Source organism: Halichoeres trimaculatus, unplaced genomic scaffold, assembly GCF_033239565.1.
Source record: "Halichoeres trimaculatus isolate MK-OKI-2021-1 unplaced genomic scaffold, fHalTri1.1 fHalTri1_scaffold_17, whole genome shotgun sequence".
Taxonomy (NCBI): Eukaryota; Metazoa; Chordata; class Actinopteri; order Labriformes; family Labridae; genus Halichoeres; species Halichoeres trimaculatus.
In genome coordinates, this window is record NW_027437195.1 from 17,533,190 (window position 1) to 17,556,539 (window position 23,350).

At 42.2% G+C, this 23,350-nt stretch overlaps 1 protein-coding gene across 8 annotated transcripts in view; it reads right to left on the reverse strand.

Moving 5' to 3' along the window:
• LOC141806232 (AT-rich interactive domain-containing protein 1B-like) overlaps positions 1-23,350 on the reverse strand; it is a 276,933-nt gene that overhangs the window by 198,260 nt on the left and 55,323 nt on the right. For all 8 annotated transcript variants that reach the window (XM_074691607.1, XM_074691606.1, XM_074691600.1 and 5 more), the window contains one exon: positions 5,726-5,929. In XM_074691607.1, the coding sequence (XP_074547708.1) occupies positions 5,726-5,920 (195 nt within the window). In that variant the 5' untranslated portion in view covers positions 5,921-5,929. The remainder of the gene's footprint in view (positions 1-5,725; positions 5,930-23,350) is intronic.

Sequence of the window (23,350 nt, forward strand, 5' to 3'; positions counted from 1 at the left end):
TACATTACAGCTGCATATGCTTGAACCAGAGTCAGACGCACATACAGGAGGCACTGAGGAAGAAGTACTGAATAGAGTTAATACGTTCCCGCAGTGAAGTTAACCAGCTTTAATGATGAAGTTATAATTATTTTACCTCATCACTTCAACTTTCAACCCACATTCTGAGGGAAAAACATTTCTTTCAAATAAAACATACTAGTATTCCTGTTAGTCTGCGTTATTCGTTGAAGCTTACAAAGAGTTATTACAGGCCTCTTTTTCAGCATAAAGACGTTCCACTTAAAACGTAGGGATATAGATTTTTCTTGAGCATAAGGGCCACTCAGGATATGGATCTTGATCTTGAACTCTGTACAATATGAAGATGAAAAGAAAATAAAGCGTTGCATTCACGAATGTTCATCTTCAAGTTAACAGTTGGAATTTTGATGACTATATAGTCTTGTGGTGCCCTGCAAGTCGCTGCTTTTGTATATGTCTGCCTCAGAACCATTTATTTCAAAATCAAAGCAAGACAGTGAAGTATTACTCATAAAATATGAATTGACACTTCTATCATGTAACATAGTTCCTTTATAAAATGGAAAAGATGCTCTGCAGGTGCATTAACGTTGAAACAAGTGCATCCATCTCATTTGTCCAAGCTCTCAGATGGATTAATTCTGCAGGCTCAGAGTGACTCTTATATAAGGTTGAATGTGAGCCCTGCACGTATATCCTCTGTGGATGAAATGTATGTCATACATTTGTGATTATTTAATATGAATGTGACTTAATTTAAGCTGAACGTAATCACACTAATGAGCAGTCGAGAAAGAGGACTGTCTGCTGAAAAATTGCATCACGCATGCATGTGCACACACACACAGACACGCGCGCACAGACACGCACACAGGCATACAATCACTCAGTTACGGGGAAATCACACAGATAGACATACATGCATATCTTTGTTGACGTCACGTTGCCTGGCAACATCCCAGCATGCTTGGCTGTGACAAGCTGAGGTCTGAGCCCTGCAGCGCAATGCATCATGGGGGATGTGTGAGCCGCGTCTTACATCACCCACAATACCCCTCGCTGATCCAGCCACAGTCGAGATGGTGAGAATTTTTCTTTTTGCAGCTGATCCTCGGACAGTTTTTGCATCATCTAAGGTAAAAAAAAAAAAGAGAGGCTGGAGCCGCTCATTTCTCCTCCTCCAGACATGACTGCAATCATGTCCATCTTATCTGAAAATGTTGCATCTTTTGATATGCAATTAATAGTCACTTTAAGACTTGATATTCAGTAAATTTTGCAGTACACATCTGGGGCGTTCATTTTTAGCCCTCCTTTTCCTCCTCCCTGATCAGACCCCTGACCGCTTTTCTGTAGGTGAGGCTCATTACACTCATCTGAGAGAGTGGAATTAAACCTCCTCCTCCGAACTCATTACTGTGAGCTAGATTTCACCGGCTGCAGATAGGCAATGCAGTGGTGCTGCTTTTAAAGCCAGAGCCAGATAATTAGAAACTTTAGAAGCGCATTTCCCATGGCTATAGCCAGAGTGAACGACTAATTCTATTTGAACTAATTACGTTCCATAGCGCTACGCTCGGGCTATGTAATACGCCCGAGGATTTCATCACAAAACACCACGGATGTATTTTTGAGTGTGTTAGTGACTGTGCATCATTATGCGTTTGCATTACTCTCTTTGCACAGGCTGTCTTCACATCTTACACTCTCTCCCAATTGTGTGTGTGTGTTTTATACTGAAAAACCCCTGAGCGAGCTCAATGATGCTTGTTTGGGAGTGTGTAGACATCATCAAAATGCGTCAGATAGCGCTTAGTGTCTTTTAGCGTGGGTAATGAAGTCTAGGAGGAAGTTTCCCTGTCAGGGCTGCAGAGCTGTGAGACTAGAGACACAGAACTAAAGAACATTTGATGTGGTAAAGTTGTAGTGGTGTGGCTTGAAATAACAATATTCTTAGATACAGCTGAACAGTATTTATATTTTGATAAAACAAAGCTTATAATTTCAGACATCAGCCCACACCTTTTCAGTCACAACTGAAAACACTGAGTAGTTTTAAAGGGATTCAAAGTCTAATTTGATTGAAACAATCTTCATCATTGAACACTTAACCAACTTTCTTCCCGATTACCCGGCCGATATTTGATTCTGAGCGATCAAAACCCCAAAGTTATGGTGATTCTGATGAGTAAGAGCAACACTCAGGACAACAAGATGACACACATCAATCTGTGGTGAGGTTACATTACTAAAGTTATGATTTCACCCTTCCTGTTGACAATGTGGCAAAACCATTTCCACAATGTTCACATTAACATCAGTCACTGACATAAGGAACATTTTTTTAATAATATTGTCACTTTATCAGAGCAAAAGAATTTGGATTGGAGCTCAACTGAGGACCAACAGAAAAAAAAAAAAACATAAGAGGGGAAAACCAGCACAGAAACTAGTGAGAGATGTTAAAATACACAAAGAGCTTTGAGAAAGAAACATCAAAATCAAAGAAAATAAATGTTTAACAACCACAGACTGCTAAATGGTAATCATTTGGGCTGTAGTGCCCCACAGGAACATATCGTCTATTTTCAAAGGTGCCCTGCACAAGTCAAGCTGAACAGAAGAGATCAACCAGGACAGGAAGATGAACGCAGGAGCAGTGTATACTTTCTGTTCAATTTAAAAATAATAGTCATGTGCAGAATCCTGACAGCTCATATCATCCAGAAATGAAACACTTACTGATGATCAATGTAACAAACAGCCATATATCAGCGCTGCATGTTGACCCTAACAGGACAATTAGCCATAATCTTTGACTGTAAGTAGATATTTATATGTAACACACTGTGACTCGTCAAAAATTGAACTTTATAATTACATTAGATGTTCATTATTGGAAAAAGTATTTAAATCACAGAATACTTTCCAAATGAGAGGTAAATAAACCACCAAAGGAGAAAGCAACCTGATGTTTCTGTATTGTTCTGTGTCAAGCTGCTCCAGGCTGCGCTCCAGCCTTCTACCCATGAAAAACACTGATGAAACATGATGCACAGGCTTGCTGTTGACTTTAGCATGTTATAAGAGCTAAATGATAACTCAATCCACAGGTAGGCAGACATTTGTGTGGCGAGGCAACCAACCGTCAGCATGGATTATACTATGGTCTGAGTGAATACTCAATTCTGATTGGCTGCAGGGTGTCTGTTAAACAGTGTTGTAGTATGCCTATAAAAAAGTTCTGGTCAATCATCCTGATTGGTCTAAATTATTGCTCTGGCAAGTGCTAATTGGTAACTTTGCAGAAACAACTGTCCTTTGTTTCACATCGAACTGTCCACACACCCTGTCTACACCTTGTCGGTCATTATCCCTTACATAGTTTACAGTTGGTAGGTAGTAATGCCAAGTAGAACCCCAACAGGGTGAGATAAGACTCACTCTGTATTATCTCTCATATATAGCTGGTACACCTGTAATTTAAAATAGAAAAATATAAAATTGTATTCAGCATAGTACCATCACTGATCATCAAAGTGAAAACTAGACGGTCAACTCTGACATTTTTGTGCTCCTCTCAGTTCACAGTAAGGAATTCTAAGTTAGGTACTTAAATGAGTACCAACTGATGTCTATCTGTAGTACCAAGCACCAATTCATGTAAAATCAAACAGTGCCATGTTTCAGTACCTAAACACATCCTTATAACTGTGAGAGAGTGGAAGAGTTGATGACTTTCTATGCTGGACATGAGAAATACAGAATTACAAGTTTATATTGAGAAATAAATTTGTTAAATTAAAAATCTTTTGAGATTTTATTTTCAAACACATCAATATTTATCACCAAATAAACACACAACATAGGGCTGAACAATTTTGGACAATAATCTAATTGTGATTTTTTTTAACCAATATTGCCATTGCAATTTTTATGGAGGGACTTTTGTCTTCTAAATTTTTCTCTAACCACAACCAATAAATCATTCTCTTGTCTGACCAACACAACTGTTAAAATATAAACATTTCAATCCTGTAGGCCAGGCCTACTTGGTGTGATTAAATGAGATTAGTGCATGCATGAGTTGATACCAATAACACATAATTATTTAACTAGTATAATCAGGGTAGAAAATTGAAAGATTGATTTAACTTCAAGCCTTGTAGAAGTGTAATATTCCTGCCAGAAAAAACAGCACATTGACTTTTGCTGGTTTTAAGGAAAAACAAGTACAAGTTACTATGTTCCCTTCAGGTCTGTGTATATATTTTTTTTAAGTGCAGACTTTGTGATTTGAAAATTGCACTCTATTAAATGCGATGTTGGTTTCATTTCGATAAATTGTTCAGCTCCAACACAAAAGTACCAAAAATTGGTACCGTTGAGTACTGATACCAATTGCCAGGAACCATGCATCAGTACTGTATCATTTCAGGTGTGAGAGGTCCCCATCTCTAGTTAACGGTGTGTATTTACTTTGTCACAAGGTGATGGTTCTTTAAACATACCCGGCCTCTTCATTACCAAATGTAAGAACAGTGTATAAAGATCCTGTCTGCATGAAATTTCTAAAATGTCACATTAATTTTTTCCTCTGCTTCCGCATGTAGGCACATTTGTCCCTTATTTTTAGACAATGTAGGAAGTCTGTCTGTTTGTCCATCTGTGTTTCCCTTCATCCTCCATCTCCCTCTCTCTGCATTCCTTCTATGTGTGGGAGCGCGCTCACCCCAATGAAGTGTCCAAGTCCAGACCGGCAGACCAGGATTACTAAATATAGCAAGCAGTGACAGCAGGGGACACTCCCCCCTCTCTGTGGCTGTGCTGCTGTTTCATTACAATCTACACTGATGGAACGAGACTGTCATAAAAACGCACACACACACACACACACACGCACAGATCCACGCTCTATCTGCCAGAAATGTGGGACACACATATCATCCATGCAAACACATGCATAGTAGTACAGACAGATTATTCCACACACATACATATCTCCTCCTTTCACACACACACACACACACGCACACACACACCCTTCCAGTCCAAATGGGATTTACTTAAGACTCAATAAAGCAGACAGAAGCACTATTGTCTCCAACACAGGCCTATTGTGTCGCACAGAGAGAGTGTGACGTGGGTCGGCTCTGCTGTGTCTATGTTTACTAAGCAGGGAGCATTCCACAACACACCAGCACACATGAATACACACGCGCACAAACATGGACAATCAAAAAGACATGCATACAAAGATAAAATATGCACACACACTTACAGAAGCAGAGCACACAGAATCACGCGAACAAGCGCTCCATCAAAAAAGCATGTGGAGTGAACATGCAATAATGCACGTTACAGTATCTCTCTCACACACACACACAGCATCAAACCCATCCAGCTCTGGTGGGAGTCTAAGGGGAGCTAAGTGATGAACAGGAGTGACACCACCACATGCCAGGGTGTGAGATGTGCTGCCTGGTATTTTAGGCTGCATCTCGAATTGAACACGCCAAGCCTTCAGGGGAAAAAAATCGCTGGAGAATGTTCACAACAAGGAGCAAATGTCCCGCAGCGATATCGCTTATAACACCAGCAACAGCATCTGGATCGTCTCTGCGGAGGGGCCTGACTCACTCATGAGTCACTCAGAGATGTGCGCGAATAAAGATGCAGCATCCGGGGTTTGTTGACATACCTGCTGTTGAGGGTACTGCATTCCGCCCATGCCCATTTGGCCACGCCCCTGCATGCTCATTGGATATCTATGTGAAGCAGGAGATGAGTAAGTCTGGCTTGGAGGGTAGGGCCCACCCCCTGGCTGCTGTGGGGTTGAGTAGGGGTTGTTGGCCATGTTGTACAGCTGTGAACGCTTCATGGCCATGAAGTCCATGGAGGCCACCTGTGGAGGGAAAGAGGGATGATTAATATGTCAGAGCATGTTACCCATCATCGTAGACCTGCAGCTACTTCTCAGTGCTACTTCCTTTAAAAACAACACAAGATAATGTGCATATTTTCATATTTTCATATTTGATAGTGTTGAAGACAACTATGAAAGAAAGAGATCTACATTCACATTTTCAACCAGGAGCTGCTGTGAGAGAAATGGCTCAGAGACAAAAGCCCCGTTTCCACCAGGCAGTCTGGTTTAGATCAGTTTGGTTTGGTTGGGTTAAGCCTGATCCTGTTTGCGTTTCCACAGCCAACCGTGCCCCCTCGTCAGGGGTGGCCAACGAGTCAGGGACCAAAAGCCACAAAAATTACTGTGGTACTACAAAGAGCCACAAAAAACGTGGTCTTACAAATGCACTTCCTGGCACACATAAACAAAATGACATAGAATGAAAAACAATACATTTCTAATTTTCAAAGCAAGATTTACTGTGTTTGTGTGTTTAAATTCTTACTTGGAGCTGTGTCAAAGACAAATTTCTGTTTTCACCGCAGAAGAGAAAAAGTTCCATTGATCTATCTATCTATCTATCTATCTATCTATCTATCTATCTATCTATCTATCTATCTATCTATCTATCTATCTATCTATCAGAACATGAATGATTGATAGAAGCACATGTAGTGAAAAGAAACTGAAACTTAAGTACAAATCTCATCACCCTAGTATTGATCAGTACTGATCCCAACGTTGGCATCAATTCATCAGTTTTATGAATGGATAGAAGTGCCGAACACCGAAAGGCAAAGAGCCACACGTGGCTCACGAGCCGCAGGTTGGCCACCCCTGGCTCAGAGACAAATGTCATGTTTCCACCAAGCAGTCTGGTTTAGATCAGTACGGTTTGGTTCGGTTAAGCTTGATCCTGTTTGCGTTTCTACAGCCAACCGTGCCCCCTCGTGGTAGGTGGTGTGTAAGCTTGGTGCCATTAGCTGCATCAGTTACATAATAGCATGATGCCATAGTAGCGCGACTCAATGTACCCCGCTAATAAATCCAACAAAGAAGAAAAATGTGACACAATAAACAAAGAGCAATGGGAGACATCCAGCAATTGGTCTTCTTTGGGATTTCCACATGGCTCTTTCTTTCAACAAATCAACGGACTGCAGTGTTGTAGCTCCTTCTGGGATCAGATCGATTAGTCTGGACCCCTAAGGAAGGGTCCAAAAAAGTGGGACAGCTTGTCTCAGTTATTTGGGGATCTGTCCTGGGATTAGCCAGTGGAAATGCCATGAAATGCTTGCTGAGCTGAGATGAACCAAACTGAACTGCTTGATGGAAACGGGGCTAAAGCAAACCTTTTTAATGAAACCAAAGCAGTGAAACGGAAAAGAAGGCATCATCATTAGATGTTTGATTTTATGATGCTGTGACAAAGACAAGGGTTTTGAACAAGTTTTGTATTGAAGTTAAAAATCCGGCATCATGCAAACCTTACATCAGAGTGTCCTTCTTTCCTTACATTTCACATTAATCAATTCACAACTGCATTGTGATTGCTGAGAGGTGTTTCTATGACTGTATCAACTTGGCACCACTTGCCAAGTTGGAACCTGTGACAGAGGTCCACTTAGTGCGCACACTCCTAACCACAGTCACTGTTGATTCATTTTATAATTGCACAGCAAGTGAAAGCTTTAAATTAAGGTCTACACATCATAAATGAAGTACAAATGGTTTTCAGCCAGCAGAGATGTTTATTGCATGTCTATCAGGAGCAAACTTTTAAGGCAGAGCGCCAAAATATAATGGTTTAATTAAAACCTAAAGCTTGTATCTCCACTTAAATGTCGGAAAGGGGTTTTAAAGTGTTGTAAATGTTGTTTAAAGTGGTGAGAGGCAATAGCAATAAAAACTCTATGGCCTTGTTCCCGCAACCACAGCCCAGCAGGGCCAATAATCACCGTGGAGCGCTCCCTCTCACTTTCTGTGTTGTTGCTTCAAGCAAACTGGTAGAAAAACTGATTATTACATCTGATTTTATGCTCTTCTGAATTCAAACAGAGAACAGGTTAGGGTTGGGAGTCTTGCAGGGATCCACACTTTGCATTACAATTGTGACAAGGTGTTTCATTTTGCAAGTTTGATTCCCAGGAGGGAACTCAGGGCAGTGAAGCAGTCACAGTACCTGCTCTGAAACCAAACCTTTAAAGCTGGCTTCTTGTGAACACAAAACAAAATCAAAGGAAAAGAAGGTGTCAAGGGCGATTTATTCCAGTGTAAGTATTTCAGGGCTGTTCTTTTACAGGTTGTTTGGGGTCTCTGCGAGCCACTGGAAAATTCCGGTACAGTGCGTTGGGCTAATGCTAATCTGTCACCCGTAGAGGCGTGTTTGTCTGTCTGCCGGGCAGATAATGTGGACGTCTTCTATCTTCGCTCTCTCCACTCATGCTCTCTTCCTTTTGTCTCCGCTGTGTAGGATCATGTGTGATTTATGACATTTTGTTCCTACTGTTTCTTACACACACTTTCACTCCCTCCCTCCCCTCCTCCTCCCTCTTCTCCTCCACCACCAGCTCCCTCCTCAGTTCCCTCTCTCCTTCCCAACTCAATATCACCTTGTCTCGTGTAGAGGAGAAATTGCCGCTGCCTCATATTGCCGGGCTAATATCGAGCAGACATGTCAGGGGATGGGAGCACTTTATTCAGCAGGTTACGTGCGTACGGTTACGGCGCTCCGACTTTAAAGTGGTTTTGTCTACTGAGGCATGTGCGTGGAGTAGTTTGGACTATTTCACAGAGTGTGCAGCAGAAAAAGAGAGGGAGACACAGAGGGAAAAAGGTGTTTTAGTGAAGAGAGGAAGGGAGACAGAGGTGGAGAAAGAAAGCCTGAGAGGGAGGTATGAGTACTGTTGGGTGTCTAAAAGTCATTTCACAGCATGGAGGTGTAGGTGGGTGTACGTGAGTGGAGGAGGTTATCCTGCAAAGGTCTGCATCACTAGGATTTCAAGAGTGTAATCCAACAGAGGAAAAAAAAGTGTTTTTTTCCAGAATGTGTGTATTAATGGATGTTTGTGTTCAGTTGTACTCATTTCTTCGCCCCCATTCATGTATAAATTATGAAAAAGTAAACCCTCAAATGCTGAAAGACAGGGCAGGAGTGTGTCTAGACTGATCTGGCTGAGGGGCCCAACTGGTAGGGATTGAGAGGGAAAAAAAATCAATATATCAGGATTTTTTTGTTAGACAATATCAAGATTCTTTGTCAAAAAAATCATTTCTTTTTTTGGATTCCAGGATTTTTTACAGGATTCTTTATCATTGTGAGATAGGGTCGTTTTCACCATATGTGTATATAACAATGGTTGGATTGCTTTGCAAAACAATACAAGACAAGGTCACCATCATTTCTGACAGATGTAAAAGTACGATCCAGATCCTGGCAATATTCTGGATACTATGATCCAGAATATGAAATATGTACTGGGTCATCATCATTTTCAACACTGTCAGGAAACAAATTATCATACAAACCTGCAACTAACACCAAATTGTAGCAGACAGTCTGCTGAAAGGGAGTATAACATTAAAGTAGGACTAAAGTGTTGGTGAAAATCACAATATGCTTAGTGGAGGTCTGCGCTCTCTTCTCTCTCAGCAATCAAAACAAAAAAATCATATTAATTAGATGCATTAATTAATCCTGTTCTAATTATTCTTGTTTTATTGGTAGGTATACTGCACTGACTTTTTTTCTGATGGGTTTAATTTACCTTATTTTCAGCTACAAGTGTTTCCTCCCAAAACTACCCACTTCAGCGTGATCACTCTCCCCCTCCAACCCACTCCCTTATTTTCCTCCACATTTCTGTTGTCACTCTCCCTCCAAATCAGCCGACTGATTTATGAGTCACAAAAGCTACGTTATCCCCTCGCAAATCAATTTTCACAAGCACGTGAAACAGGAGAAGAGGATTTGTTGTTTATGATGAAGCGCTTCAAAACAATCGACGAGCTCTGCACTTCACACAAACTTAAAACACCGACAGGAGTAGATTAACAGTGAAATGGGAAAGACAAAACTTATCAATGCAGGAAAGGTTTGGCTGTTTGAACAAATCTGTTAATATGTGTGTGTAGGACTTTTTTTGACACATGCAGGGAGGAGTGGATACCAAGGTCTTGTTTACATGAGAATGGCACCGTTCCAAACGTTTTACATCAACGTTTCAACTTTGTGATATAATTTGTAAATTGAAATATCAACTAAGTTCATTATGCTGTTCTTCAAGACAATGATGAGTAAATAGAAAGAAAGAATTTTAAGAAGCCACGGTTGGACAGAGTTAACTTTGTCTGAAAAAGCATTAATAAACCAGCTAGAGGTGGCGCCACAAACACAACTTAGTAGTCCAACATTGTTTATATTTTCTACTCCTGGCTAACAGACTGGGAATGTAATAGGGGTGGGTAAAAATATTGATGAATCAATGCATCAAAATATTTCCCTGCCCAATTCAATATCGATTCATCTCTTAGCAAATGTGGGGAGTGTGCGTGTTATTTGCGTTGTATGGACAAGAGCCACCAGAGACCATACAACAAAAAAATGGCAGCCAAAGCAGCAGCAGCATGAAGCCAGATCCTTGGACTTTAAAGTCTGATGTTTGAGTTGTTTTATTGCTCCAAAAGGTGAGGTGACATATTACATGTGTTCACATGGGGCATGAAAATCGCTAATTGAAACATTTAAATCAATATCGAATCAAATCTATATCGAAATCTAATCGAAACCTAATGAATCAAAATCGAATCAAATTGTGAGATTCTTAGCAATACCCAGCCCGCATCAACATGGAAACAGTGCATGTTGACATCACTGTCTTTACAAGCTCGGGTTGTTGCACTTTTACATGTGGATAGAAGAGGTTGCATTTTGTAAAAACTTCTACTCAAAAACCCAAGTGGACAAGTTGGCTTTTATCCAACATCCAAAACTCCTTTTGCAATGAATTAAAGGACAAAACAGTTGATTACCTGTAAAGATGTTCAAAAAGGAGCTGTACCAGTTACTGATCAAGAATGGTTTTTGTTCTATCTGATAGATAAAAAGAGTTACATTTATAGTGTGTGTTCTCACCATATCTACTAAGCCGCTTTAGACCAGTTAAAGATCAGCACGGTATGAAATTAATATGGTATGAAATTAATATGTTTGCATGATTAATCAAAACAATTTAAACAGCCTCACAATAGATGAATGTTTGACCTTACAATAATTTTGTGGACAGTTTTTGACTGGCTAATTTCTCTCCGAGCTCCCGTCTTATGAAACAGGTGTTTGAAGTAAAACTCCACTATTAAAGTTTCCCAGAAAAAGAAATGTCCTATATTGAAATGCAAAGAAAACTTCTAGCAGCTTGCTGATGGTTGAATTCAACCTGTGTCCTGACTCTAACAAAGAAATCAGACACTCATGGTTCAGAGTTTTTGGGGTGACACCAATCAGACTTCAACAGAGGCCACCCCAGACCGTGGATCTGGACAAACCTCTGCTACAGACACTGAAGAGCAGAAGCAGTGGGGATCGCATATGAAAAATTCAAGCACAGGACAAAACTGACATCTCATCTGACTAAATGATAGCCAGCATTAGAGTAAAGCACATTAGGGAGTAATTAAAGTTATGAACCATTGTGGAGTAAAATCTGTTTAAAACCTTTTTTTTTACATACTGAAGTCATTTGTATTTTTGAAACCAAGATGGATGAACTTGATGTCCAAGACGCAGAATTTGTTTCAGATTGGATCTTTTTAGGAGAGAAAACCTTGACTCTTTGTGTCATTTGTCTCTGCTTTGTGAGATGATGAAGAGCACAGGAATAAAAGTGATCCAATAACGTCATTCAGAAGGCAACTAAAATAGATTTAGTCATTAAGTGTGTCTGAGCTGAGCGATAAACAGAACTAAAGCAAATAAACATCAAAGAAAAGAAGAAGAGTTCTGTTCAAGCTGGCTGTGGTCATGTATGTTTCTAACCGAGCCGTGGTGGTGTTTTTCTGAAGAGCAAAACTGCACATGACCCTCTTAAATGTTGGTACACTCCTCACACACACACATGCCAACACTCATACACAGTAGTATTAGAAATGAAAGGGGGACGCTCTCCGCTTTCTTGAAATCCAGGGCACTGTGCCACCCGTGATATGGGACACACACACACACCCCTCCTCGCCAGCTCCATCCAGTTCACCAATCCATCTCAAGAGGTCCTCCGTTTGCCAAAAATGCTGAGCGCAACCCAAGTAAATCCCCTCACACGGCTGCCAAGTTCACACACACACACACACACACACACACATGCCCACATGCTTGCAAAAAAATGTTAACTGCTGCACTTATGAGGGCACTGGACACAGAAAACAAGCAGAGAGTTTCAGGAGGAAAACATGGACTCCCAGTTTTGCACACATGCAGAGAAATGTGTGTTTGCAGAATCTTGCACTCTCTGTTGAACCTTCTCCCACTCCTGCTTTCACATGTGGGGGAAAATCTGAAAATAAAACAACCTCAATGAAATTATACAGAGCTCTGTGGTACAGCCGTCCATCTTCTACACATGGCATTATCCACACCTGTCCACGGAGGCAAAAAAAGTATCCTCCACCTCCCCGAACGGAGTCTCATATCTGCTCTCATGACAAGTTCCACTAAATGAGATTTCAGCCCACTGCAGCCTTTTCCTCCAGATATGCCTACCATTTCCCTCACACCACCAGGCACAAAAAAACGACAACAGTTCCTGACAAATTGAAACATTATTTTTTTCCCTCCCTTCGGAGAAATGGCTGTACTTAGGAAAAAAATTATGAATATGACACGAAGTGAATCGTGTTTGTGCCAGGAGGGACAGCAGATAAAAAACTAGAGGGAATACGCAGGAATGGTTTTTTATTTTCTTCAAATGTGTTTTTCACTTTTGTTCATCTGGGCATGCCATTCAATGGAGGAGGGGGAGGAGGCATGGGAGACAATAGTAATTCAACTGCTAAATTTAAAATTCAATTTATGAACTCCTCTCCAGCGTTCTGACTCTCGTGAGCCTTTTTTTTTTCCAAAACAAAGCCATTAAAAAGAGAACATGGGTGAAATTACTGCGGGGTGAAACCTGCTAAATTGCTTTTCTGAGCTCAACATTTTTATGTTGCAAAAATGATTTTACTCCTCGCTTTAATGTGCTAAGTTGTTAATCAGAAAGAGACAAAATGCTCCACACAAAAGGCTGGGATAGGTGGATTATGAGACACACACTGGGATCAAACAAACATAAAACAATATTGGTAAATGGTTATTATTCCAATTTCATTTTGAAAGCAGGGAATTATTTTTAAAAATCTTCTGATTTATCACCCCTGGTGAATGAATGTGTTTGAACATGCCCGACAAACACACACATACACACTGTCCCTGTGGCTACTGCCACTCTTGTCCTTCACAGTAGATGACCAAATCATCACTCGCCTGCATCGCCCCTTCATTTCAGTTATTTATTATCCACACACGTACACAGAAGAAACAGTGGCGGACACGCTGCAGCTGTGGGAACAATGTAAGACCAGAAATATACTCTTCCTCAACCTGCATTTAAGGTTCAAATGTTTAAACTTAGGCTGTGAAGACAAACCAGTCGATGATTACTTTCTTTAATAAAATAAAAAAATGTAATGTTCTTACTAAAATAAGCAAACAGCAACAATGTGTAACAAGCTGATTAACAGACAGGGGTGGTGGAAGCACTTAAAAAGATTTTTCATCCCGCAAACAAAAAGAGGAAGACACAGCAAGGGAAAAAGCAAGGTACTGCACCTACAGGGATAATCCAACGTCAGCGCTTACGTCAGCAGAGCTAGCAGCACCAGTCTTTGTTGTCCCTGCTTCTTAAAGAGTGGCTACTACTCAGTGACTTTTTAAAAACATTAATATAAAGTAGCAATGCCTGATGTCCAAACCAAATGTCTGCAGATTTTCGGACCAACACGTAATCACATCTTGATGAGCTTATTGATCGAGTAATCACAAAAGGATCTCCTGACGAGCTACAGGGGTTGGCCCATAGACTGTAAAAAAAATTGACGTCCGCTTGCTCAGCTCTAAGTGAGGTCTCCACAAAAACTGCTCCCCCTGGTGACTGGCTGCAGTATAGGTTTAAAAATACGGCTTTGGTCAAACTTAAAAAAATTATTACACCTCGTAGAAATGTTTCTCACGTCCGATTGTTGTGATGATTTGAAGATTTCATTTGGCTGTCTTGTATAAGAGTCTTCTTTTTTTCTGAAAAGTTTCATTTTCATTAGTTATACGAGGTTAAAAATGAGGCTTTACATAACGTTTAACGATGATTGACAGCTGCCATTCTCGTGTTTTTTTTTCAGGGATTGCAAAATATGTCGGGAGGTAGAGTCAAGAAGTGATAAGACTCTTCAAAGAAAAAACTATATATTATTTTTGTCACCCAGCTCCACCCAGATTCTCCCAGAATCCCTCATCGTCTCTATTGCGCAGACTCTGGCTCCAAACTGCTACAATGGTGGCGCCTGAGACGGCGGTATTTTGGCTTCAAAACCGTACAATGATAAATGGCAGAGCCACGCTGTCCACCCTATATACAGTCTATGGGTTGGCCTCAAACACCAAGATCTGCCCTTAGCTCTGCTCCCAGGCCTCCAGAAGGCTGGCCAATCAGAAAGAAGGGGGTTTGTGGAGCAGGGAGCCTTAAAGAGACAGCAGCTAAAGCAAAGAAATTCAGACAGAGGCTGAAATAAGGGTTTCCTAAAACACCAGTTGGGGAAAATATTTTTTTTAGATTTGAATCCCCCCCTTCTTCTACTACTTCAACAGTTTGGGAGTCTTTTCCTGGTAAATAAATCTGTTAGTTCCACCCAATTTGAAGCTTTCCTTACAAGGCCAATAGATCAAACCTAACATTGATCATCAATAGAAGTGGGTGATGGCATGACAATCAGTAAAGTTTAACATATAACATGTCGCTCCATCCTTGCCTCCTAGTATTGTTGTTTTTTCCTTCCATGTTTTTCATAAATACTGCTTTAACATTAATACCACATTTTCACTTGGCCACAATCATCATGAGAAACCATGATATTGTGGAATCTCTGGTTTCAACTGAAACCTCTTTTAAAAGCTCACAGGCTTCCAAACAAACAGAACTGTTGTTGGAGAAAACCTTCTTTCGAGTGTTTTTAAAGGATACAAGCTGCTTTATCGAGCGACAGCCATCTTTTGAAAGTTTGAACTTTGAAAGAGAAGCTCAGTGAACTATTATTATCCTTAAAGAGCCATTTCAGGTCTGCTGCTGCCACAGTGAAAGCTGGTCCTGCAACTCTTTATGCTCATTTTTTAAACTCTATGTGATAAACAAAAACAGCAGAAGTCATTTTTTCACTGCGAAGTGTACAGCTTGTTTGCAGCCACATGGTGGCTATTATTGCCATGTGAAGATATTTCTGAATATCACCTTAAGAAGAAGCACCAAACCTGATTGTGTGTGAAAATTAGCCCCAAGATGCCTTTTTCTGGTATTGATTATCTTCTTTTTTCTTGGCGCTACTACTCCAGAGCGCTGTCTGGATACCTGTGTAATGACACAGCTTGAGCCTGTGTGTATTTGTAAGGAGAAACAAATAAGGATAATTATTGTCAACGGATCCTGTTTATCCTCTGTGCCGCGTCTGTCTCTGGAGAATCGTCACTCTGCAGCCAGAGCTGACTGGTCTGCTGGGACGACCAGCCTTGTCTTTTATGTTATTTATTTACACCAAGCAGCAGAGGACTCTCACATTGCTGTTCCACGGCCTCGGCCCCAGAACAAAGCTTCACGTTCCAGGCTGTGCATTTTTGGGCCTACGATTTCACATTTAAAAAATATAAAGGATAGAAAGAGGAAAGATAGGAGAGGCAGGGAGGGAAAGAGAAAGAAGAGAAGAGAGACTGCAGCAGTGGGCGAGTGCAGATCGAGTTCCATATTAATGTGTGCAAATTCCCCCGCTCCTGCTGACTAAGATTAGAAAAATTAATTTCATGGATGCAGAGACAATACTGATGTCATCAAGCGGAGAGGAGAGGAGCAGCGCACTGTTAACTCCTCCCTGCCCGGCCTCCGTGAGGAATAGATTACTGTTTAGCATCAGTTCATCACTTCATTTCACTGCCAGGAATCAAACAAGTTAACAAAACAACAACAAAACAACTCTTTCTATCCGCTTTCACCATCCTGAAAAACGGCTCCACTGAAAGTGTGTGTTGGAGGAATTCTCATGCGACGGCTGCATCGCTAAGAGGACCAAATTCAGTGAATTATGTCTTGAAACACAATCTCATCCTGCATCTCAGCACGCACGCCTTGTTAGTAAAAAGTCTCATAACGAATGACAGTGTGAAGAGTAGCAGTGGTCCGCGGGGAGCTTGGTAGAGCCAAATTGCCTTTTCCTCCTCCCAATATGCCTGGATGGCACAGGCAGCAAGGCATGAAGGCTGGCTAGCAGACAGAAGCATGAAATTATCCGAGGAGGGAGAGAAGGAGAGGTGCAGGGAGTGATAAAGGGCACAGGGAGGAACATATATGGTACATTCACAGTGTATGTTTGGCAGTGATGCTGTGAGAGGAGGAATAAAGGCGGACAGCAAGAAGCCAGATAAGAAAGCTGTTGTTATGCAGCCGATCGGCATGCTTTTGTGTTTGGCGCAATGCACGTAATTGCTCTCCCTCCCGCGTCGTCCTCGGAGCTGGTGATCGGTCTGCCCTCTGCTTTTGACACCAATATTTACACCAAACACAAATACATGCTCACACACAAATCAGGGTGCTGGAAAACACACGCTCCCCCCTGCCAAACCCTCCTCAGTGTGCAGGAGTAAAAAGTTGCCGAGCGTTCAGTTCGTCACGGCCGGCACAAAGACGTCATTAAGGGAGAGGAGGAGAGCGATGGAGGAGAAGAGGGGAGGGAGGAGAGAAAGAGGCTGCTTCATCTGTCTCAAGTGAGATTGGGGTCGTGGGGTCACCAGAGCCCTTTCCTTCGCCAAGACTGAGAGCTAAAGAAGCGACAGGGACAGAAAGAAAAGGAGAAAACCTCAATGACAAAATGAGATGTGGCTGACATGTCTGTGACACGCTATTAGTGAATGAAAACAAATAAAATGCAGTTGTCTGCAAACAGTAGAGGAAATGTGTGGGCTCACACATTCAGGACGGTTGTTTCCCACTCTATAACAAGACGTGGAAAAGAAATGATACACATGCAGATTCTTCTTGGGGTAAAGAGATATTTTGTGCTGCTCTTCAAGATCTTTTTTTCCGTTCTTTTTGTAATAAAGCCAGAGTTTTCATGTGCTGAGCATGTGTTTTTAACTCATCTGACAAACTAAGCTACAAATCTGTTCCCTCTTGAAAAAGTTTCTCACCAGGGGAGGAAGAAGCCTGTGAAAAGCCTCTAGGTAAAACCCTGGTGTGGTACAACTATTGCTTTGAAACCAATGCAAATGAAACGCTTCCAGGAAATGGTGGAGGCACCTCTTGCAGCGCTGCACAGAATCTGTTACTGATGTGGAGGAGGAGGAGAAGGAGGAGGTGTTTTTCTATGTTCCCAGTATTTTCTTGTCTCAGTCCTGCCGTGACACTGGGACAGCGAAGGGCTCGCTGAAAAACCCCATTTCATCTAAAGGGCCGGGCTGGAACGAAAGGAATGCGCTCCTCTCCAAGTTCCCGAGTCCGCAGAACCCCATGGAGATGTGCTGTTACACAACCAAATGAAAGTAAGAAAAAAGGGGGCAGGAGGGAGGAAAATAACAATAACTCCATCTGCCCCAAAGAGAAGGAACAGGCTATTTGAGTAAATATGCTGCCCTTTTGCTTCCCTCGTCTCCTGGAGCTGAAATGCCGGTATTAAAAATGCAGGCCAGATTCCTCCCTTATTCAAAGAAATCACCACCTTTGCTAATGGAATGGTATTGGAGAGGAACTGTGTTTTCTACAGCTCGGATAATTATGAACGAGGTCCCGTATCGCCGAGTGTGTTTATGAATTAGCAATGGTTATTCATGATATTGTGCTCAGAGTAGGGTGAAAATACATAAGTGAATACTAAGCGAGCGGACCAACAGAAACGATGCTAAAGGGTCCTGAGGGGGCTTTCTCTGCCATCCATTAGTCTCCCCTGTAAGGCAAAGCTTAACGAGCTCCTCAGGCTGGGAGGCTGGCCATTGAAAGAGAGGGAGCGGAGTAAATTATGAATGCGAGAGCTCCATTTAAAGCAAGACCGCAAGACCCCCCCACTCCACCTCAAACACACTCACACACACACTGTTGATAACTTTTCTACAATTTTCCTTTTTGGCGCAGCTGAAACACAGGTGCACTTTCCAAAATAAAACATAATCTATCAAGAAATTAGTAAAACTTAAATAAACTGCACTATTTATAAAAAGCATGTTTTCAAACTAGGTCACACCCGTGGTGCAGTTAAAGAGGCTTCAAGACAAAAAAAAAAAAATTACATCGAGGCTGTTTGTTTTGGAGCACAGCCCAGTCCTCCGGGGTGGAACCTTCCATAATTCTCCTGCAGGCGATCCATCACTTAAATAAAAAAACACAAATAACAAACAGATATCCTGACCTTCCTTCCTCAGGCGGATATTAGATACTCATTAAAAGTCACCTGAAACAATTTGAACTAAATTGATTTCATTATAGGACTCGGCACGACACATGAGGCCCCGACGTCTGATAGCTCAGCGGGAAATTTACAAAGTTAATTAGAAAAAATTGATTTCCATACAATTTTTTCCCCTCCCCACTTTACTTTATGTCCCTCCACCGTTGTCAAGTGACAAGGCAAGGGGCTGGTTCAAGGACTGGCTGCAGAGGTGTTCAGCGAGGATAGGATCAGAGAAGATTGAACATTGTAAGTGGAGACAGGCAAGATATTTCCAGCTTTCAGTGGTAATAGAATGGTGTAAGAGTGTGTTGTAATGACAGATTGTGTAATAGCATGTCAAGGTAGCAGCCCTCCACCACCCCTCCCTCCCAAAACCCCTACGCACCAGTATCTCTTAACCTCTTCACCCTTTGTATGAATAGACTCAAACACACTCTACCTCACATTTCCCCCACGCCTCCATACAGCAGTCACAGCAGCAGCAGCAGCAGCAGCAGCAGCAGCAGCCGTGGCCTTAATTTTCTCCTGTAATGAATATGAACCTTCCACTCCTCCACCCCGCTGTGAAGGCTTCCCCAGAAATTGGTTCCTCAACCTGGTGTTAGGGGCCCCAGAAATTGGCTTCCCTCCTCCCCACGCAGCCCCTCCAGGTCACCCTGTGGGAGGCCCCAGGCTCTGAGAGCCCAGGCCAGGCCTCCCATCTCCAGGGCCCTGACTGGGAATCAATCATGGAGGCTGGCTGGGAACATGGGGTGGGGGAGCTGGGGCCGATCAATGAGAGGCTCCGGGCCTGTGGGAGCCCTGATGCATGGCCTGACTGTACATACACACACACACACACACACACACACACACCTCTGACTCACACTTGACTTCACTATTCACGTCTAATATTGTTCGGCTCCAGGGCAAGGTGCAGCGGCTGTGTCAGAGCATATGAAAAGTATGAAAAGTATGACTTAGAAAACTGGCTGATATTTTTTTTTATCAAAACGTTTAATTTGGATTAAGAAGTGATCTTATGTCTTTTTTTTTTTAAAGTTTCATTAAAGCTCCTGTGAGGAACTTTCAATTTGTGTTGATTTTGCTGCCCCCGTGTGGACAAATGTATGATTCTAAAGCCCTTTGCACACCAGATGCAAATATTTTGCACGTTTTTAATTTTTTCAAACTTGCTGTTTTTCAATGCAAGCTTTCACAGCAACAACGTTCTGTCACTGAGCAAAATTGCGGCTTTAATTTTCTCAGACCGAGGTCGAGTTTTCCAAAGTTTCGCTTGCGACAAGTACACATCTGACCAATGGAAACACTGGTTGTTGACAAGTCACATTCCAAAACATTCAACACTGATTGTGTTTGTGTCCCAGCCCCTGGTTCTTTATGACAAAAGACATAAAAAACTACAAAGACAACGAACGAGACATCGTTTGGAGGACAATAGCTGCAGAGATAGAATAAGGTGCCCCCAAACTTTTCGTAATTTCATGCTGTTTATTCGCATCACCTTTGGTGTGCAAAGGCTTTTATTCAGGTAGAAGCAATGCTTCCCAGTAAAAAAAGGATCCTACCTTCCTTATTTTTAATCTCTCCATATCGTGCATAAGAAATATATCATACAGAACATAGCAATAAGCTGTTTCATATGCATGCAGGTAATCAATTTGACTGACACCAACCCCACCAGGTGTTTCAGACCTGCAAAAATAGCTCTACAGAAATAATCAATCTTGGCGCTGATGGCCTTGTTTCCTCTGTAGGTCATGAAAAGGCACAAATATTAATTTGAGTCTGTTTGGTATCAAGATAAAAACTCCCCACAGGAGCTTTAAAAAAGAAATGAAAGTCTACATTTGGAAACAGAGTTACCATGTAATATGTCTGAATCAGAGCAAGCTAATCTATACGTTCCATACATACAGCCAGAATAAGCACCATGATTATGAGTCGTTCTCCACTGTGAACCTTGACCGACCTTTATGTTCAGGTTTTTATTAAAGGCCAGACATATTAAAGGAATGAACTTATTTCCCAGGAGAGGCAGCGGATCTGCTGCAACACGCAGACTCCACAATGTGTCTCATTCTGTGATACGAGATGTGTGTGTTTGAGTATTTACAGTAATAGCCAGCAACGTGGCAATGTTTTCATAGTAACAAGTGTACATATGTGATCCTACAGATGCAGATCCAGCATCACAGTGATTTTGATTTTGTCAGCGTGAAAGTGTGGATGTACGGATGCCACAAACACACATTGCTATATTAACTAACCATAACTGCACAGCATGCGTGTGAATGTCTGCCAGTATGAGTGAAACATGTGTATAAGTATTTTGTGTGTGTGTGTGTGTGTGTGTGTGTGTGTGTGTGTGTGTGTGTGTGTGTGTGTGTGTGTGATCAGTGCGTACCATCTGTGTCCAGATGTTGTGTAGAGAGCAGGCTGCGTGGACAGCCAGACAGTTGGCAGGCCTTCTGACAGGCCTGTGTTCCTTATTGATAGAGGGATCACAGAGACAGAGGAGTCAGGCATGCTCAGCTAGACCACAATATTGTCCTCTCTGCTGTTATTCATCCCAGTCAGCCAGGAGAAAATGGGATGTTCTGGGCCAAGTTTATAGCTGTCAGATCTGGGCCAAAGAAGAGTTGAATAGGTTTCAAACATTTGGAAAACAGCACGAGGAACGTTTGATTTGTCATACAGATGCAGCCAGATTTTTGTGCCAGCACTGAAGAATTTCATTGTATTTCAGTTCTGACAAGGATTATAATACACATGATAATGAAGCTGAACCTGAAGTGCACGATTAGGTTCTTTTTGGGTGAACGGCGGGAAAGGCTAACAGGTTGACAGAGCGGTTGGACTGGTTCTTGTGTGTTTTTGAAGGTGAGATTGAGTCACAGTGAAGTGTAACAGAAAATACTTGACTGACTACAACCCCTATTTATGTTTAATCCTCTAAACCTCAACACTAAAAGTGTCAAATAAAAAGCTATACACACTTGAAAATAAAACATGATTATAAGCGACTTCCCTCTGTGCTTTTTAGATCGTACAGCAGGCATCTGTTGACTGCTCAGTTTCCATTATTGCCTCACAGAACTGTCTCCCTGACCTCACACCCTGTACCATCTTTCTTCCCTGGCTCCTGCCAGAGTTATGGAGCTGCTCCGACGTTTATGGAGGGCAGACCCTTTTTCAGGAGCTTTGATCCACAGAGTTCTATAGCCTATAGTTTTGCAGGGGTCATCCAAGAGGAGCCATGTGGGCAGCAGTGTGTGTAAGTGAAAGCACATTGAGCTGCTCATTTTAAGCTGAGCCTCAGTGCAGAGGCTCGTACTAAACAGCCTTGGAGGACCTGTGGGGTCACAAGGTGCATGTTGTGTGCGCATGTGTGTGTGTATGTGTCTGCACAGGCCACACTGCAAATACCTGTTTGGGTGCGAGTACATCAACACTAATGTATGACAGAAAAAAAAAAGTCCTGCAAAAATGAAAACAAGTACCAGGAAACAGTGGATCGGAGGCCAACCTAAAATTTCATCAGGCAATATTACGGCTTTCATATCTGTCATATCTCCTCCATCAAGCCCCTCCATCCCCTATACAAATTATTCATGCCACTAGCTAAATGTATTCATACCATTCTGTTTACTTTATTACTCCACTTTTATTCTGCTCTTTTCCCCACATTTGTTTACAAGAATAAAAGCCTACTCTGACAGAATTATCCCTCTGCACAACAAAAATAAATCACAGCGCTTGCACACACATCATTCACATTCAAAGAGCACAGCTAAATTATAGATGGCCCCTTTCTCCCCAAATATGCATTTCATTAGCATTTCCTTCGCCTGTTGTTTTTTTCCCCTTCTACACGCCTGTGTGCTCAACCTACTGATGTGTGTGTGTGTGCGTCTGTGTGTGCGTGTATGACTGGAGAATGGGAACAGACTTGCAGCAAAGCAGGACGCGTCCCCTTTCCCAAGCCTAATTTAGGATTCAATTACAATACTCTTTAAAAAGCGTCGACTTCGCAATTAATTATTTTAAGATTAGCTTGACAGTAATGGGCCTCCCACTGACGCCAGCCAGCACAAGACTGGCCGCATGCACCTCAGGACCACTTCTCCCCCTCTCTATATATACATACAGTATACACACCTTTCCTCATCCCCTTCACTCGTTACCTCTACCCTTCACAGTCTTTGCACGCCTTCTCTCCATCTCTCTCCTGAGGAAGAAAAGAGATAAATCTTTCTTCTCCTCACCTTCATTCATTTCCTTTGTCCTTTCTTTCTCCCCTCATTGCTGCCTCACACTTTGATCCCTCTCTTGTTTTTTTTCCCTTTTGTTATTTGCGTCTTGCTCTGATCTCCTTGGCGTTTCCCGCGCAATTGATATTTCTCACTACATCGGGCTGCTTTTACGAGCCACGAGGGCCTTCTCCCACGTCCTCCCGCGTCCCCAGGAAATGCTGACGGATGAGTGCCGCGACAACGCGCGCGCACACAGGCACAGAAACATTGCAACTATGCACACATGCACATACACAACCGTCTGTCACCGCTGCTGCCAGGCGTAAGCGAAAAAACACGCCGTCCTCCTCCGCCTGCTTTGATTGGAGCCAAGCGAAGCATTTTTTCTCCCCCGCCGCCGCCTTTCCTCCCACCCTTCACCACTACCACTCCTCCA